The sequence below is a fragment of the Eriocheir sinensis genome, chromosome 35 (genome assembly GCF_024679095.1).
Source record: "Eriocheir sinensis breed Jianghai 21 chromosome 35, ASM2467909v1, whole genome shotgun sequence".
NCBI lineage: Eukaryota > Metazoa > Arthropoda > Malacostraca > Decapoda > Varunidae > Eriocheir > Eriocheir sinensis.
Genome location: NC_066543.1, coordinates 2,539,091 through 2,558,707, shown reverse-complemented (window position 1 = coordinate 2,558,707; position 19,617 = coordinate 2,539,091). Strand labels below are relative to the sequence as shown.

Genomic DNA, 19,617 nt, shown 5'->3' with positions numbered 1-19,617 from the left:
GGTCATTTATATATCTGTATCATATCCAAACACCAATTAGTTTTGTCTCTATACATTTCTAAACTATCATTTTAGCAGCACATTTAATACGACACACCACATGGTTATACTTATATTCGTTTTTACTCATGGTTATTGTAAATCTAATGAAATATATCTTGAGCTTGAGTCCGCGTCTTGAGTCTTACCGGAGGAGGCCTGAAGCAGCGGCGTGGGGCTAAGTAGGAGGAGGACGCAGCGACACTCACCTTTGAACTCCGGGCTGGAGGACTGGTAGGCTACGGAGGAACGTCTTGACTGGGGCAGTGAGTGGGGGTAGGAGCGGGACAGCTGGTACACCTCGTTCTCGGCCTGTTCGCTCAAGGAAGATCCCCGTCTGGAGTGCGACCTAGCAGGGTGAGACGGGGCTGAAGGGTGGCAAGTACGTAACATGGGACAAAAAGGAGACGCAAAAAGAGATAAATGATATGCTTTTTTTCACACTGAAGAGTTACTTTCACAGGCAGAGTATACAGCCGGGCACCCATTTGTCCGTGATTCGCGTGTATCAAATATGTTTTCAAGCTCATTTTATTTAACTTTTGAAGCAGAGCGATATTAAAAAAGGAAGATAGGTGCAGCAATTAAACTCACAACCATGGCCGTGGCAGGGTCAATGTATGTTTCTCAGCCTTTTCCCATTTGTTAGATTCTTCATTAATGAGCATGCGAGCACGGATGAATCATGGACAACAGACCTTATTCCATATCAGGTTACTCGATCACCTTCAGAGAACTCTTGTGCGTCGCCCGCTAGCCACGGCGACGCTTCATCCCCAGCAGACACTGGCCTACGGCTCACTTCCCTGGCCATACGTTAAAGTCCGGGGAAAGCAAGAAGAAAACAGGGTGTTCTTGCGTGCTTGTATCTTAATTATTGTCAAATCAGTTAATTTACCCAGGCATTATTGCTGAAACAAATGCTGCATCTTCTCGTCATAAAGAGGCTACAGTAGTCCAGCCTTGAGCTGTTGGTTGGAGGAGCAGGTCCGCGCCGCCACCAGTGTCAACCCTGGCACCCACGCGGAATTGTTACCGCTTACACTGTCCTCCTCCCTTGAGGGCATATCTCAACAAAAAATTAAACAGTAATTTGTTGTCGCTGGTCTATTTCTGGTGGAGTTTTGGGACAGACGCATTTCGGCACATTTTGGCACGAGTCGTGCTGATACAATGTCAGGTGACGGAATTGATTTCCGATGAGATCTCGTTCAAAGTCGATTCGATGAAGTCAGTGATAAGGTCAACGATGAATATATAATGCTTACATGCCAACAGGTGCCATTTTGTTATGCTTCCTGCCAACATGAAGCTGTAATTAAGCGGATGCAAACCCCAGTGATTAAGCAGGGCAGCTTTCAAGCTGCAGCATGAAAGTTCTCTCAAGGGCGCCGAGGGTGACTCTGCCTGTCTATGGAACACGGTCTGTACTCTGCTGGATGCCCGGCCCAGACACAACGAAACACACCAGACAGCGCGCCGCCAGCCGCCATGCGGGGCGCCACGAGGAGTGAGGCGCTTCCCGCCGCTGCTCATTACAGGAAATTGACTTTGACACGTGGCAATCATGTGTCGCAGGTAGTGGCGGCGGCGGCGGCAGCGGCGGCGGCGGTTGTAGTAATGATTGGCTGACTAACTGACTGACTGACTGACTGACTGAAGGAAATGACTTTAATTTCTGCCTCCGAAGACTTAATTGAACAACAGAACCACAGTGATTGGAGGCAAAATGGAGGCAGATGACCATTCTTTGTTCCTCCCTTTAATTAAAGGTTTGTGAGGGAGAACGGGTGTGGCTGCGGAGGTAATGGAGGGTAGGAGCGGTGGGGAGTGGGGTGCAAGCGACAGTAGGAGGTGAAGTGAGGGAGAATACAAGATTTTGGGGATGTAAGCAGGGACAAGAAGCGTTGAGGGGCAGATCACTGCCTCGACACCTCACTCTCCCTCACGTTGAAGATAAAAAAAAAAAACACGCTACAAATATATTAGCCTTAGGAAATAATGATTATAAAGTACATTACACGCACAAAAAAAAGAAAACTCAGACAAGTGCAGCAAAAAGGAGACAAAAAAAAAGTGCTCCACACGTAGAGGAAAACATTTACACGGTCGCAAAATTACACTTGAATAAAATGACTGAACGAACTAACTAATAAAAAGTTCAACACTTATAAGGAAGAAAAAGTCATGCGAGGAAAAAATAACATGCGACAAAAAAGGTCCGAAGGTTCATCCTATTATAGATGTGTGTGTGTGTGCGTGTGTGTGTGTATGTGTGTGTGTGTGTGTGACTGTGACTGTGCTCGCAAACACACACACACACACACACACACACACACACACACACATTGAATTTTACCATACTATTATAGGTATATCGACTATAACTAAATTATAATTATTAGCATTTATATTATTATTATTATTATTATTATTATCATTATTATTATTATTATTATTATTATTATTATTATTATTATTATTATTATTATTATTATTATTATTATTAGTAGTAGTAGTAGTAGTAGTCTATAAGTATCATTATTGTTATAATTGTTTTGATCTTACTACAGTACCACCACCATTAGCGTCAGTACACCCCCACTGAGAAAAAAAAAATACTACTGACATAATTATTATTATTGTTATTTATTTTAATTTTTATCATTAATAGCACTTTTATTTGTTCATTTATCCTCATCATCACCAGCATCATCAAACCCATCAAAACCGTCAGTAGCACCACCGCACACGCTTCCCCGCGCCGCCAGACAGGAGGCGGACACGGCCCATGGCAGGGGCCGCCCAACACCGCCGCCGCCTGTGTATATACGGCGGCGACAACACAAGCCCCGCGGCACGCCGCTCACTGAGGCCAGCACTGACCACATCAAATATCAAGTATCGAATTTAGGATGAGTGTCAATAATTTTAAGATTCTTCGTTTATGACAAAGACGTTATGGAATTCTGTATCCTCTTCCTTCACTGGACTGACTTCTGCCGCAAAGAAGGTGGTGATAGACGGAAAAACTAGCACATGCAAAGGTATTTACTGAAGCCAATTCTATTTCCTCTTTCATTAAATGTCTTTAGCGGGTGCAGGGCGGAGTTGAAGGACTAACAAAATCCTAGCGCAGAGTTGGCCAGCCGCTGCCATGAGCGTGTCCAGCAGCGTCTGTCGCGGGGAGCAGCGCTTTATTACACTTACTTGGGACACCAGAAAGCGAAGACGGCAAAAGAAAGGCGGGAAGTAAATTAGAGTGCTGAGACGAGTCACTTCTTTTATTGCTTTATTGGAGGGGCGAGGAAGGGGAGCTGAGGGGGAAGGAAGGGAGGAAGGGGAGACGGCGCGGGTGGTCACTGGTCAGTGGGGAGGGGGGCGCAGTGAGGGAGAATGTAGGGAAGAGACGAGGATGTGGAAGAATTTAAGACACATATGAATGGTAGAAACGCATCGGAAGTAGCCAACACCTGTTTTTTTTTTTACTTAGTTTCTCGTTTTTTTACACAGTTACCGAAAGGGAGTAAACGGGACCACATATAAAAAAATGTTGCACTGATGAATGAACATCTTTCCATCTTTAACCCTTCCATTATTTATCTTCAACGTCAAGAAGGCAAATTATCAAACTATTACCCATAGAGTTGAAACAAATCGAAGTAATGCAACAAAAGGCAAACCACTACCACCACGGGAGCTTCTTCATCAACAACAAGGTCTCGAAGTTTTGATAGGGAACGCGGACCACATACAGCCGGCCCAGAAATGACGCACGGGAGACGGCTTAAACTTAATTAACTATCAGGTGTTGACTACCACCGTGCTCTTCCCACACGCCAACAGTAAAAATCAGCAACCTGCAACTTGGGCTTCTGAGTGAGCTAGGTGGCTAGTGAAGTGAACTGCAGCACTAGAGGGAGAGAGAGATTATAAGAAAAAAATAACGTAGTACATGAACTTTTCTATGCACAAAAACTACCTATAGACTACGTGAGCAAGCAGCAACACTAGAGTGGTGATAAGTCTATTGATAAACTGTATACCAAGCATTCCAAAGGTCATTACTGTGAACTGTGAACACACATTATTTACTATATACTGCCTCGAGAGCAGGCGGGAGGCGGAGACTTGAAAGACGGAGATGTGGAGAGACAGACGGAGACAGAGACGGAGACACAATGCAACAAGTTGTGTGTATCAGATGACTACAAATTAGACCTCTTATGCACGTGTACAAAATCAGAAGTAAAGAGGAAAATGCACTGTACTGATACCAGTTAGAATGTAAAAACACTGCAAAAATTATGCTTGCAAGATAAATGCCAATGATAACAACAACATTAATAATAATAATAATAATGGCCATACTTAGACAAGTTGAGTTAACCTAGCCAGCATGAGAACCACTCACGCCGCGCCCGCCGCTGCCTCGCCTGTACGGCGGCGGCAAGGCAGCGAAGGGCGCCGCGTGAACGGTCCGAACACTGGCTGGGATAACTAAAGAAAAAAATAATACTAGTAATTGTATTAGTAATGACAATAAAATAACAACGGTAATAATAATAATAATAATAATAATAATAATAATAATAATAATAATAATAATAATAATAATAATAATAATAATAATAATAATAATAATAATAATAATAATAATAATAATATTACTACTACTACTACTACTACTACTACTACTACTACTACTACTAATAATAATAATAATAATAATAATAATAATAATAATAATAATAATAATAATAATAATAATAATAATAATAATAATAATAATAATAATAATAATAATAATAATAATAATAATAATAATAATAATAATAATAATAATAATAATAATAATAATAATAATAATAATAATAATAATAATAATAATAATAATAATAGCTATAACAATGTAAAAACTATGACAACACCAACAACAACAGGGATGGAATGAAAACAAAAGAAGACTGAAATGAAAAAGGAAAAAATACAAGAGAACAGATGAATGGTACGAAGTGAGACGAAAAATGGAAAAAATTACGATGAATTAATGATGCTCCAAAAAGTCAGTCCTGAGAGAGAGAGAGAGAGAGAGAGAGAGAGAGAGAGAGAGAGAGAGAGAGAGAGAGAGAGAGAGAGAGAGAGAGAGAGAGAGAGAGAGAGAGAGAGAGAGAGAGAGAGAGAGAGCTGAGATTGAGAGATAGATTGAGATAGAGAGACAGAGAAAGAGAGGAAGAGTGAAAGAAAGAGAGAAGGGGAAAAACATGTCAGATAGTGACAAACTGGCTGACTAGCTGACTGACTGACTGACTGGCTGACTGACTGACTAAGAAAAAAAACCTGACTGGCTGACTGACTGACCCGAGGTGCGGTGGGTCACGGATCTTATCTACTTTACCTTGACTCTCGCCACGCCAGGTCAGGATGTAGGAGTCCGGAGTCCAGGGAGGAGTTTCTGCTGTCCTCCCCGTCATCTGATGAAGCACAGGTGGGCAGGTTAATAAGGTGAAGAGACAGGTGCGCAAGTAAATAAGGTGAAGAGACAGGTGCGCAAGTAAATAAGGTGGAGAGACAGGTGGACAGATAAATAAGGTGAAGAGGTGGGCAGGTAAACGAGGTGGAGAGACAGGTGGGCATGTTAATAAGGTGAAGAGACAGGTGGGTAGGTAAATAAGGTGGAGAGACAGGTGGGGTAGGTAATTAAGGGGTAGAGAGGTGGATTAATAATAAGAGAGAAAATGATAGTAATAAGATAAAAAGAGGAAGGTTAATAAGAAGAAAGATAAAGATACATACATTAGTAAGACAACGAAGAAATAGAAACAAATTGATAAGAACTTTTTTGGTGTAGATAGGAGTGTAGGTAATTAGGAAGGTAGATAGAAAGATAGGTAGGTGAATAGCTTGGTAGGAAGATAGGTAGAAGGCTAGATGAGTAGGTATATGGGCAAGTAGATAGGCTTTTGAGTTGACAGATATGGGTAGGCGGATAGGTAAGCAGATTATAAGGTAAACGGTAAGATGGTAGATGGGTGGGCGCGCATTATAACAGTATTAGTCGTACACACACACGCACACACACGCACACACACAGGGAGGGGGAGTAAATAAAGGCTAATCCTCATAAAACAGAAGAGAATAAAACAAACAAGATCAAATGAGACACTCTCCTTTAATAATGACTCGCCCCTTCCCTCGCAACCTTTCTCTTATTACTTGGATCTATATATGACTCTCTCTCTCTCTCTCTCTCTCTCTTTTTTCCTTCACTAACAGCTACTGGCGTTCCTCGCAAGCCCAGTCTTCCTCCTCCTCCTCAGATCCACACAAACCCAGCCCTTGTTTTCTTTCCTTTGCCTTCGTTCCAAATTTTCTTCTCGCGGAAAACAATTTTAAGACCAACTATCATATTTCGGGAAGCGGCCGGGCAGAGGTTCGGCGGCCTGGCATGCCTCGGAGCTTAGCCTGCTTACGCTTTTCATCGCTTTCCTCCCCATTTTTCTTGGGCCGAGGTTTGGGACTGAACAAAGGCGGGCAAAAATCGCACCAAACAGCCCCCGCTCGCGCTCTTTTCTCTCATTTGTGCGGCAGGAGTTTTGTGCGGTCTTGTCTGGTCTGGTCTGGTCTGGTGAGATGTTTTGTGTGGCTAAACCTCTTTCCGATTATAAGTCTTGGATAATTAGGCGACTTTTTTTTTTTTTGGTGCTCCATTTTCATTCTTGCCCTCTCCCTCTCTCTCTCTTTTTTAGGCACGCGGGGTAGGGAGAGGGGGTTATTTTTCTCTCTTGCTCTTTCTCTTTTCCTTTTTTCTCTTTCTACCTTGTGAGTTTTTTTTTTTTCTTTGCTGTTATGTTTTTGAATGAAGCGTTTACTCAGGATACAGAAGAGAGAGAGCATAAGTGTGGTTCTCTCTCTCTCTCTCTCTCTCTCTCTCTCTCTCTCTCTCTCTCTCTCTCTCTCTCTCTCTCTCTCTCTCTCTCTCTCTCTCTCTCTCTCTCTCTAATGCAACGGTCTTGGTTCTCTTTTTTTTTTAATCTATTTTTAAAGTCGCACCGAGTCTGCCAGCGCGTGTGTGTTTTCTTTCTTGTTCAGTTTCGTCCGCTGTTTCGTTTTTATTTTTCTTGCGATATTTTTATTGTATTTCTTAACTTTCCTGTTCCGTTTCATTTTCGTCGGTCATTCCAACTTTTCTCTTTCTCTCTCTATCTATCTATCCATCTGTCTATTTATCTTTCTATCTATCTGTCTATCTCCCTTCCCTTTCAAATCTGTGTGATCCGTTTCCATACATCTTAATTCATCCACACACACACACACACACACACACACACACACACACACACACACACACACACACTCACCCGCAACACACATCCCTCTTCCGCCACCCTACCCACTCACCCCTACCCATTCACGGCCTTCCTCCACACTTGCATACTAAAACAACTGTCCCTTTCCACGCACCGACACCCACACACACTTATCCATTCCTCTTTATTGATCCTCAGAGACCTAAATATAGACACACCACCAACAGAACGCACACCATCTGAATCATCTTCCATTTACACCCACACCTGACTTATACTCCTACGCAACACTTCTACCCATCCCCTTAACACCTCCCCACCCCTTCAACCCCCCTCCCACTACCTTCCCACACCCACCTGAGCCAGAGCGGACAGACGGCCTCCTCACAGACGGAATGGAGAAGTCGTAGGACACAATGGATCCTCGCGGCGTGGCGTTGGCGCTGCGAGACCGGCGCTCCTGAAGGCGGTACCAGGTGGGCCGCTCGTCCAGGTAAGCGTGCCGCAAGTCAATTAGCGACTCACCTGTGGGTTGGAGGTATGGGGAGGCAGGAGAGGGGAGGAGAGGGGAAATAATTAAGAGAGATGAGTCATGATTCTGCTTGGTGTGGTTGATGGTTAAAGAGTGAGAGGGTTCAGTAGGTGAATACATACATACATACGTTGATACATACGCACATACATACATACATACGCTCATACATACGCACATACATACATACACACTGTCCTTCATTTTCTTTCCTTAACAGAGTCATTTGTCGTTTTCACCTTGCTGGTTTCTCTCTCTCTCTCTCTCTCTCTCTCTCTCTCTCTCTCTCTCTCTCTCTCTCTCTCTCTCTCTCTCTCTCTCTCTCTCTCTCTCTCTCTCTCTCTCTCTCTCTCTCTCTCTCTCTCTCTCTCTTCATATCACCCCCACTTACAACGTTTCTGATCATCCTCCCGCCGAAGAGTATATATAAGTAAATAAATGTAGACACACCAAGAGAAAACCTTCCAATCGTAAAAGAAAAAGAGTAGCATTAACCTTTACAATCCCCTTCATAATCACCCTTGTATCCCCCGTTATTAAAGATCTCCTGTACTTCATTTGTATCCATTCTTAAACCTTTCTTTCATTTCGCTCATAATCCACCCTCGCCCTCGTACATTTCTCTGAGCCACACAAGAGTATAAAATATTAATCTAACACTTTTAATATGTCTTTTCAATCTCGTCCTTATAAGTAACAATAACAGCAACAACAACAACAACGAAGCAGTTCCTATTATCTACCTTCATCACCTTCGCTTAATTAACTCCCTGCCACGTCGTTACCTGGTTCATAACTCGATTAACTCATTTTATTCCCCTTCAACAAAAGACTCTCACGAATATAGACTCCCTCATTTTCTTCTGATTTTCCCTCTCTGTTCCCCTCTTCGTCTGCGTTTACTTTCTTTTATCCTAAAGTCACAAGAATATACACTCTTACTTTCTAAGTATCCCTCCCTATTCTTCTCTTCATCTTTGTATATCTTCAAGGCTTATGAATATACACTCAGTTTCCTCTGATTATCCCTGCCTATTTCCTCTCTTCATTTTCGAATACATTCTTATTTCCTATCTAGTCATAATTATTTTCTTCTGATTCTTCTTCTCTCTCATATTAATCATCGTATACATTCTAATATCCACTCACTTTTCCTGTTCAATCTTGATGCTCGTTCACACAGACACTCACCTAGGAAGTCGTTCTCTAATCACACGCGTTCTCTCGTACACTCACACTCGTTCACTCTTGTACTCACCCAGGAAGCCGTTTTCTGTGTGCGAAATGTAGTCCCACACGGAGAGCTCCAGCGTGAGGCAGGGCAGGGAGTCGACTGCTAGGTTTTCCCATATGAAGGAGGAGTTCCAGAGGGGCTTGCACGAGGGCTCCGCTACGCCTGTGCTGTACATCTTGCTGTCGCTGCGTGGGACAAAGAGGAAGAGAAGGATTGTTAGTGTGGAGTGTAAGGTGAGGAATTGGTGGGGATGAAGAGGAGGTGAGAAGGAGGACAAGAAAGTGGTGTTGGAAGAGCGAAAAGGGAGTTGGGTGAGCTGTAACTGTGAGGGAGGCGAGGGTGTTAGTGTGGAGAGTACAACCAGGTGGAGGAGGAAATGGAGGAGGAGGTATGTTGGTGTGGGCCGTAGAATGAGGTGGTGGTGGTGGTGGTGGTAAAGGAAAAGAAGGGTAAAGAAAAACAAGAAAAAGGAGCTGTTGGAAGAAAAGAATAAGAGGAAGATGAGCTGTAAAGGTCAAAGTGGATAGGGTGTTAGTGTGGGGAGTAAAAATGAATGAGAGAGGAGAAAGAGGTAGAATTAGAAGAAAGAGGAGGGTTTCAAAAGATGAGAAGCCTTGAAGAGGGACAAAGGATGTGACGTAAAGGGGAACAAAAGCATGTCAAAAACAGAAAATTCATGCTAATTCTAATCATACTAGTAATTAAACTTGCGTGAGAGAGAAAGAGAAAGAGAGATAGAGACAATAAAGAAGCCAACCGGTGTCTCCATTATCCCACGAGTCTGTGTGTCTGTCTGTCAGGATCTAGCTTTTCCAGAACAAAGATCAACAAAACAAACCTGGAAAGCCACAGAAAAAAAGATAATTACACACAAAGGCTCTTAGGATAAAACCTCTCCAGGCGAACAAAGGCGAGTGTTCGTGTTCGTCCTGTGAATAGAAAGTAGTTATTATTTCTCCGACTTCCTGTGTTTTCCCCCCCTCATTCATTCATTCGGTCAGTCGTTCGTCTTCACCTCGGCTTTCTGAAAATTCCACATTCCGAAAAACAAACCATTCAGCTGCACGTTGGAAAGATTCTGATACGCAGGAATTCATTCTTTCTAAATCAATTCACAGTAACCCAATTCAGGCGGCTGGACCAGAAAAAAAGTAGGAGTAATTGTTTGTATATCTTGAATAATAAAAGAAAATGCGAATCAATAAATGAATAAAGAAAAAATAGTTGAATAGAGTAAGAAAATGACAGCAGTAAGTACGACAGAGGGAAAAGTGAAAGAGAAAGAGAAAAATATGGAAGAGAAGGATAAAAAAAGAAAAAAAATAAAGAGAAAAGGTCAGAACAGAAAGGAAAAAGAAAGTGAAAGATAAGTACATAAAAAGAAAACGGAAGAAAACACAGAGGTACAGAAGTAGAAGAAATGAAAAACAGAAAGAAAGAAAAAAGATAGACTACGAAAAGAAACACAAAAAGAAAGAAATAAAGAAAACAAAACAGAAAAAAGTTAAATCCGCAACCACTCTCAACTATTAAACTTATTCTTTACCTCCGCATTTTCTTTTATTATTCAAGTCAATAATGCACAGGTATACATTGTTAATTTTCTTATTTTTTTCTGCAACAACAACGAGAAGTTAAAAAAAAAGGTAAAGGCATTGTTAACCTTATGAACCAGAGGAAAGGATTGTGTGTGTGAGTGTGTGTGTGTGTGTGTGTGTGTGTGTGTGTGTGTGTGTGTGTGTGTGTGTGTGTGTGTGTTATCCCAGTGTACCCGTTATGAATTCTTCCGTATTTTTCATCCGTAGTGGACAGCCAATTTCTAACTTGGACCCCAACTTGCTGAACCTGATTTAACTTCATCCTCAACTCATATTCTTCCTCCTCCTCCTCCTCCTCCTCCTCCTCCTCCTCCTCCTCCTCCTCCTCCTCCTCCTCCTCCTCCTCCTCCTCCTCGTAGTCTACCTCGTCCCTTCTCATCTTCTCATCTCCTGATTTACTCTTCCTACTCCTCCATCTTCATCTTTCAGTGCTACATAGTATTTCATCAACTTCTATCTTCATCCTCCTTTCATCTTCATTCCACCACCTCTCCTCTTGCTGTCGCTCCTTCTTTAACCTCTCCTTCTATCTTTCCTTCCTGAAATAAGTTACTGTCTCTACAACTTCTTCCTGTTCATTCTTTTTTCTTTGTTCCCCTATCTACCACATTGTTACATCAGTCCGCTGTGCTTCCATCTTTTCCCTCTTCTCCTTCCCTTTCCCTCCCTTCCCTTTTCAACTCCGTTCTTCCGTGAAATTTATATCTTAATTCCTTCCTCCCTTGCACCTCATTTTCCCCTCATTCATAATTGTATATACTTCACTTTCATCTCAATCTCTTTCTATTCCTTTCTCTCGGGTTCCTTATTCCGACCCTAACTTTCTCCCTCGTTTTATTTCTTTATTTAATTTATTTTTTATTTCCTCTTGAACACGTTTCATCATCCGTTCAGTTGGCATGTTCTTTAATGTATTATTTTTCCTTCTATTAAACCGTATCATTCTTCGTGTCTGTGTATTGCATTGCGAACATATTGTCTTCATTCTCTTCTTTTAGCTTCCCCTTCGGAATCCTTTGACGTTTCATGACCTCGTTATTCTTACAGTTTATCACTTCATCTCTCCCTTATTCAGTTTTTCCTTTAAGTCCCTTTTGCTCGGGCTTTCTCACCCACTTTCTCTTCAAGTCTTCCCTCCTTTAAGTCCTTCCTCTTGATCTTCTCTCCTAACCTACTTTTCTTATTCTTTCGTATCTTTACCTTTTTCAGCATCTCACGCTTCGACAATAATCACCTTATTCTCCCCTGCTCGCCCTTTCCCTCACCCTGAGTGGTGCATATGTAGCTCAGTAACACTTGCCTCCCATTATGATCAACCCTCTCTCTCCTGACCTGCTTTTCCAAAATGTTTTTTGTTTATTTCCTTGCCATCCTCCTAAAGTGCTCACTCCCACCTGCTCACTCTGAAGATCACCTTTAAATATATACTCATCACCTTGCTTTTACCTTACACCACCCCGCCCTTGCTGGCTAATCATCCATCTCTTTCTAACGTACTTTAACTACAGCTTTATTCCCTTTTCTGCGTCCTCACTATCTTACCTCCCTCTGCCCGCCCTTCCACTCACCTAAAAAGCATCAAAACAAGCCTACATTTTCTAGATTCACTACAGCTTCATTCCCTTTTCTGCATCCTCGCTATCGTACTTCCCTCTGCCCACCTTTCCACTCACCTAAAAAACATCAAACCAAGCCTACATTTTCTAGATCCACCTCCCTTCCCTTCCCCCTAAACACCTCACATTTGTTTCCATACTCAGTCACACACTTTCCGAAAACAAACAAAAAAGGACATAAACAAGAGTAAATAAAAAAAAAATCGCTAACAATAAATACCCATGCATGTGTAGCTCTTGTTGTCTCCATAAATCTTGCCTTTTCGTATGAATTAACACTGATTTACCTTCCCTACCTGCCTCCCTCCTACCTGACCTGTCTACACACCTTTACACTCGCCTACGAATGGATACTGTTCAAACACACTTATACTAATCATCTCGCTTATTTTCCTCCTAACGACCACTTTCCCTCATTTTCCTCCCTACGACCAAATCTTTCCCTCATTTTCCTCCATACAACCAAATCTTTCCCTCATTTTCCTCCTTACGACCAAATCTTTCCCTCATTTTCCTCCATACAACCAAATCTTTCCCTCATTTTCCTCCCTTCGACCAAATCTTTCCCTCATTTTCTTCCCTCCGACTAAATCTTTCCCTACGCACTTTCACACTCACCTGAAAGGATACAGACGCAGGCAGACGAAGGCCTCGGGCGGTCCGCAGGTGGCCGAGTCCCTGAAGCGTAGGTCGTGCGCGGACACCACCGTCACGATCAGGTGGGACTTGTCCTGGTCGTACCACAGCTGCACCTGGAGCTTGCCGCTCACCGGGTCGCGCATCAGGTCCCCCTACACAGGTGATGGGGAGAGGTGTACAGTGTTGGGGTGAAGGGCGGAGGGAATGGGCGAAGGTTGGAGAGAGTAGGATGATGGAGGGAGAGGTAGAATGGAGGGGTGGGGGTGGAAGAGAAGTTTGAGTGAAAAGTGGAGGAGTGAGAGATGGAGGTAGAGGGAGGAGGAGGTGGTGAAGCAAGTGTTGAGTGAAAGATAGAGGTGGAGAGGTGAGGGTGTAGAGAGGATGTTTGAGTGAAAAGTGGAGTAGAAGGGTTGGATATTGGGGAGACGTTGGGGGAGGAGGTGGAGATGTTGGAATAAGGAAATAAGAGGTGGACAAAAGAAATGGAAAATCATAAAGTGGATTAAGGAGAAAAGTAAAGATAAAAATATAGGGAAATGAGGAAAACAAGGAATGGGTTGGATTTCAGAAAAGGAGGGAAGAAAAAAGAAGATAAAATATTAATAAATCTCACCATCGTAGGAGTGAAGATATGACTTAAGGGAAGGGTGGCAGTGACGTACGGCAGCGAAGCAGTGACATGGGAGTGATGGGAGTGACTAATGCAGGTATAATATGATTTAATGGAATACAGGTGACTTATAAGGGTACAGAAGTGAGTTGACTTGAGTGGATGTAAGTAGAGTGGTAGTGAAGTAAGGAGGGAGATATCCGTAGACTGTTGAAAGGAGAAAGGTACACAGGAAAGAAGGGAGAAACATGAAGATAGCCGGAGGAAGGAAAGTCTGAAGATACTGAAGAAAGGAGGGATATGTACGTAGATTTCTTGGGAGAGGAAACTTAGAGAGGGAAGAAGGGAGGAGAGTATAGAGCTAATGGAAGGCTTTACTATGTGCTGTTGTAACGGAGATGAACACCGAGGCCAAACGCAGCTAGAGCATTTGCCTCCTGCTTTCCATATTCTTACGTGACTACATGACGTGACTTTGAGAGACTAAAAGTAGAAGGGATTAAATACTTGTAAAAGAGAAGAGACTTAAACTGAAATGAAGGAATTGTTAGACATGCAATACGATGACTTTAGATCACATCCTATTTTATTTCTCCGCATTAGTCACTACAAATTTGAAAGTCCATCCTTAACTACTTTAATTCTCGCTGCACAATACCGAGACACAAAACGAAAGAGTGTAATACGTGCTGTAAAATCGAGCCGTTGGTAAGACTCAAGTTGGGACGGTGAAAACAAAGAAAAGGTGAAAGATAGAAGAAGAAAGATCTCCAACTCATTAAAACTCTTAACATTACGATAATTGTTTGATAAGTCGGCGTAATCTGTATAAATCAAGATAAAGTGTGTGTGTGTGTGTGTGTGTGTGTGTGTGTGTGTGTGTGTGTGTGTGTGTGTGTGTGTGTGTGTGCAGTAAGTTTGTCTATGTTTGTCTGATTGTCTGTGTGTATGTCGGTACAAAATAAAAATAAAAAATAAAATAACATACAGAAAACTGACGATAGAAACAAAGAAAAAAGAAACTAATGAAAATGCAGGAGACGAAATAAAAACAAACAAACAAACATGAAGTGCTGAAAAAAATAACAAAGCAAAGAGAAGCAAAAACAAACAACCAAAAAAACAACAACATCAAACACATCCCCGTTCGTACCTTGCTCACGCGTCAGTCAGCTCACCACCACTCAAAATAAAAGGCAAAGAAAAAGCTAAAGAGATAAAACACACACACACACACACACGCAGCCCACCAATTTCCCGGAAGATACACACAAAAAATTCCGTGGTGGAGAAGAAGCCGACCACTTACCTCGTTCCTTGCTTTTAGATCTTTCCTTCATAGCACCCCTCTCCTTCCTCCTAAAGCCTTCCATTAGCTCTATGCTCTCCTCCCTTCTTCCCTCTCTAAACTTCCTCTCCCAAGAAGTCTACGTACATATCCCTCCTTTCTTCACAATTTCAGACTTTCCTCCCTCCGGCTGGCTTCATGTATCTCCCTTCTTTCCTGTGTCCCTTTCTCCTTTCAACAGTCTACGGACATCTCCCTCCTTACTTCACTACCACTCCACTTACATCCCGCTGGGAGTCTACGTACATTTCCATCCTTATTTCACTACCTTAGACCCTACCTCCATCTAGCCATGTACATATATCTCCCTCCTTTCCTCCCTACCTCCCTTCCTGCCTCCCTTCAACCGTATATGAATGTCTTCCTTCTCCTTCCTCCAGGTATCTACATATATCTTCCTCCATTCCTCCCTACCTCTCTCCTTCCCTCTCTCTGGCCATCCACGAAAAAATGCCATTTTTTTTTTAAATCCTCTCTCCCTCGTGCCTCCTATCAGCCACATGCGTGTACCTGTCTCTCCTTCTCTCGCTACCTTTTTCCTTTCTTACCTTCCTTCCCTCGATCAACATGTTTCTCTTTCCCTCTACCCCGTCCTACCTTCCCTCCTGCCCTGCCTCGAATCAGCTACCTACAAACTTGTCTCTCCCTGTATAGTCACCTCCCTCCCCTCCCTGCTTCCCTCCCGTCACCTACATACATACACTCCCATTAGGAAGATTGGACTCAGGGGAGGATAAGTGAATTACAGAGGAACAAAATGCAGCCGTAACTCACTGGTATTCGGGGCAACTTGCGTCGAGAAGTTGCGGATTGAGCCAGGTCGTTCTCTCCCTCTGAAGCAAGAAAATACAGGCACATAGGAAGGGTTATTATTGATGGGATGGAAGTGGATTAGTTCGTACAAGAAGGAGGTGATGTAGTTTTTTTGGTGGAGTAGAGGAGAGTAGTGAATATTCAGGTGGGCTTGTGTGCTTGTGTTTGTGTGTGTGTTTCTTTGTGTTTCTTTTTTTGTTTATTTATGTGTTCGTGTGTGCATTTGAGAAAGGCAGACAAACAGACACAAATATATAGAAATAGGAAAATTTGAATCAAACAAAACACACACACACACACACACACACACACACACACACACACACACACACACACACACACACACATCGCACCACTGACAACTATTTTTGAAGCACAGCACCACCACCACCACCACAGCCATCATCAATCAGCAGCCTTAGCGTTCTAATAATAATGTCATCTAACTAATTAGCATCACGATACAAAAACACCTAATTACCACTAGAACCCCTTGCGCCTCTCATTCCATAATTTCGCTAAGCACATACAAAAAGGTATATATTTTCCTACCAACGTGATAATTAGGTCACACAAGCGAAAAAAAAAACAAGCATTTGGAGCCATCTTAATATGTTATGTATTGCGCGCGCACACACACACACACACAAAAACTTACACATTAACATTCTCTCTCTCTCTCTCTCTCTCTCTCTCTCTCTCTCTCTCTCTCTCTCTCTCTCTCTCTCTCTCTCTCTCTCTCTCTCTCTCTCTCTCTCTCTCTCTCTCTCTCTCTCTCTCTCTCTCTCTCTCTCTCTCCGGGCTACCATGCATTCTTTAATTTACTGGTGTCGATCAGAAATCCAATTTGATTCACGGGCAAAATTTGGCTCGGAGTCAGAGTCACGGAAAGCAAAGAAACATGAATGTCTATGTATTAATTATTTTCTTGTATTCAATCTCTGCTTTCTCTCCATCCATTTATATATCTTCCTTTCTGTTAATCTATGTTTTTTTTATCTCTCTATCTTTCTACCTCTATGTAAATCCTTTCATTCCTATCTATCTATTAATGTGAATGCATGTAACTTTCTATTAATGTATCTATCTATCTATCTATCTATCTATCAATCCATCTATCTATCTATCTAGTCATCAATCTGTCTGTTTTATTTTCCCAAGACACTTCCATCTGTGCATCTGTGTTCGTCTATCTATTTGCCTCTCAATCAGTGTGTCTGCTTTTCTACGTGTCTATCACTCAGTCAATCACCTGAGGATCAATGTTCTCCTGCTTGACATGTTATTGCAGTTGCTTTGGGTCTAACATTATTTACACGATCAATGTATGTCCATCATATTCCGTACTATATATATTTGTAGTTCATTTTTTCCTACACACTGAAAGACGTTATTTTTGATACTTTTTACCTAAGTGTTTTAAATTCTTCTGCACTCGATAGCTGATATGTTTTATAATTGCTAAATCTTCGTCTGGTTAGCAAGAATATTTAATTTGATGTGAGAGTTTGATTGATCGATGTTTGGCAGTAAATGACCTTCACTCACTCTCTCTCTCTCTCTCTCTCTCTCTCTCTCTCTCTCTCTCTCTCTCACACACACACACACACACACACACACACACACACACAACACCACACAACACAATATCACGCACCAACACCCTCTACTTCCCACTCCCCCATCACTACTACCTTCCTCCCCACCTGCCGCACCTGCCCGAAGCAACACCTTTCCCTTCATTAACACTCACCTGAGGGGGTCCTGCCCTCCAGAGATCCCTTCTTCTGCGTAACTAAGGCACTGTGCTCATCGCCGTAATCAAGGGAGCGTCTGCAGGGGAACAAAGAAAAAAAAAGGTGTATGCTCAGCGGACGGATTAAAAGGAAGGGCGGGAGAGAGAGAGAGAGAGAGAGAGAGAGAGAGAGAGAATGTATAATTACAGGAACCGGAAGGAGTTTTACGACAATTTTTAGTTAAATTTTGTTTAGCAAGTCATTCTTCTTTTACTTATTCGTATTCTTCATATTCTTATTCTTATTCTTATTCTTATTATTATTATCATCATTGTTATTATTCTTTTTTATTGCTGTTGTTCTTCGCCTCCTCCTCCTTCTCCTCCTCTTCTAATCTTTTTCTTCTTATACCTCGTAGTCATTCTCTTTCTCCTCCTCTTCTTCTTAATCTTAATCTTATTATTATTATTCTTACACCGCTTATTCCTCTTTTTTTCTTCACTTTATCTACTTCCTCCTCCTCCTCCTCCTATTCATAATCCAGCTCCACCTCCTCTTCATCCTCCTCCTTCTTCTTATCCTCCCCCCTCTCCTCCTGGCTCACATACAACAGTAATCGGCAGTAATTAACCTGTAATGGGCTCATCTGCCTTATCAACTTCCAGGCTCGCAATTAGTCCACCTCTCCACACCTGCAATTACCTGGCCGGCGCTCATTACCACACCTGCGCTCCACCTGGTCGCTCATGTGCTCTTGATTGACGGTGTGTGTTCGATTTACAGGGAAGTTCTTGTAGTGGTAGTAGTAGTAGTAGTAGAGATAATAGCAACAGCACCATCAACAGCACAAGTATTATCAGTGGCATAGATAAAATATAAACAACATTCCCACCAGACGGCAAACAGCTTACCACCGAGACGCAGCAACGCACGCCTGAAGAATGCTGAGGAGACGCGGGCAGCATTAACGGCCGCTACATTACGAAGGAAATGGCCCGTGGATGCCCAGGAGTGAGCGAAATTTGGATACACCTGAGTTATGGGATTGCCAATGTCAGGAGAGAGAGAGAGAGAGAGAGAGAGAGAGAGAGAGAGAGCGCAGAGTGGGGAAGAGATAGCGATGAGGTGGAAATAAATAACCAGCAATCGGCGAAGCGTATAACGAAGCCGCGTCGAACGTCCATTGATAAACCGAAATTTATCATCATTACCGTAAATAAAAGATTCGAAGCTTCGTTCGCTTGAGATTCGAAGCAGACAACACGAGACAGGAGACACGCACGCGAAAAAAATTGAACAGACCAACAAAAACGTGTTTCGAATATATTAAAAGTTGTGGGATGAGAGAGAGAGAGAGAGAGAGAGAGAGAGAGAGAGAGACCCTTTCTGTGGGGTGACGCAATGCATATTTTAGAAGATGTTACCACTAGGATGACGTAATGAGATGATGAGTAAATAATGAGCCAGACTTTTATATAAGGAGGAGAAATAGGAGGAGGAAAATGAAAAACGAAATGTATCAGATGGGTAAGAATAAGGACAAGAGTTAAAACGAAGACAAAAATGGAGAAGAAAAAGGAGTTGGAAGAGAAAACGAAGACAAAAATGGAAAAGAAAAAGGAGTTGGAAGAGAAAACGAAGACAAAAATGGAGAAGAAAAAGGAGTTGGAAGAGAAGACGAAGACAAAAATGGAGAAGAAAAAAGGAGTTGGAAGAGAAAACGAAGACAACGAACAAAGACAAGAGAAAGAAACGAAACAGCAAAATTCCACCTCCCACAAAACGAGAATAGCTAATTACCGGAAATAAAATCCTAGGAATAGAAATGCGAGACGCCGAGCAGGAGCAGCAGGTGACGAGTAAACATAATTAGGAGTCATTAAGAGCGCTAATTAACCTCAAATTGTCTTCACGTGTTCACCCACCTTCTCTTCTTTACCCTCAATACTCCGTTCCCCCTTACCCTAACCTTGTTCCGCCTCCGCTGCCTCCCACCTTTTCCTCCTCCTCTTCCTCATAACCCCTTTCTCATACATATCCTCTTCCTCCTCTCATGTCATCTTAATATTTATCGTATCATCTCCCATTTATCCTGCCTTTTCCTCCTGCTCCTCTTCCTCATGTCCTCTTTCTCATATATCT

At 42.4% G+C, this 19,617-nt stretch overlaps 1 protein-coding gene across 8 annotated transcripts in view; it reads right to left on the bottom strand.

The window, feature by feature from the left end:
* Positions 1-19,617, bottom strand: part of LOC127007252 (regulating synaptic membrane exocytosis protein 2-like) — a 157,241-nt gene that overhangs the window by 18,901 nt on the left and 118,723 nt on the right. For 6 of the 8 annotated variants that reach the window (XR_007760131.1, XR_007760132.1, XR_007760130.1 and 3 more), the window contains exons 16-22: positions 17,493-17,572; positions 15,701-15,759; positions 12,948-13,120; positions 9,140-9,300; positions 7,707-7,874; positions 5,438-5,513; positions 249-388 (exon numbers count right to left, since the gene is read on the bottom strand). Coding sequence is in view for 4 of the 8 variants with exons in the window: in XM_050877986.1 (XP_050733943.1) it covers positions 249-388; positions 5,438-5,513; positions 7,707-7,874; positions 9,140-9,300; positions 12,948-13,120; positions 15,701-15,759; positions 17,493-17,572 (857 nt within the window). In the remaining 4 variants the exon portion in view is untranslated. The remainder of the gene's footprint in view (positions 1-248; positions 389-5,437; positions 5,514-7,706; positions 7,875-9,139; positions 9,301-12,947; positions 13,121-15,700; positions 15,760-17,492; positions 17,573-19,617) is intronic. The other 2 variants (XM_050877987.1, XM_050877985.1) reach the window with 1 other exon arrangement.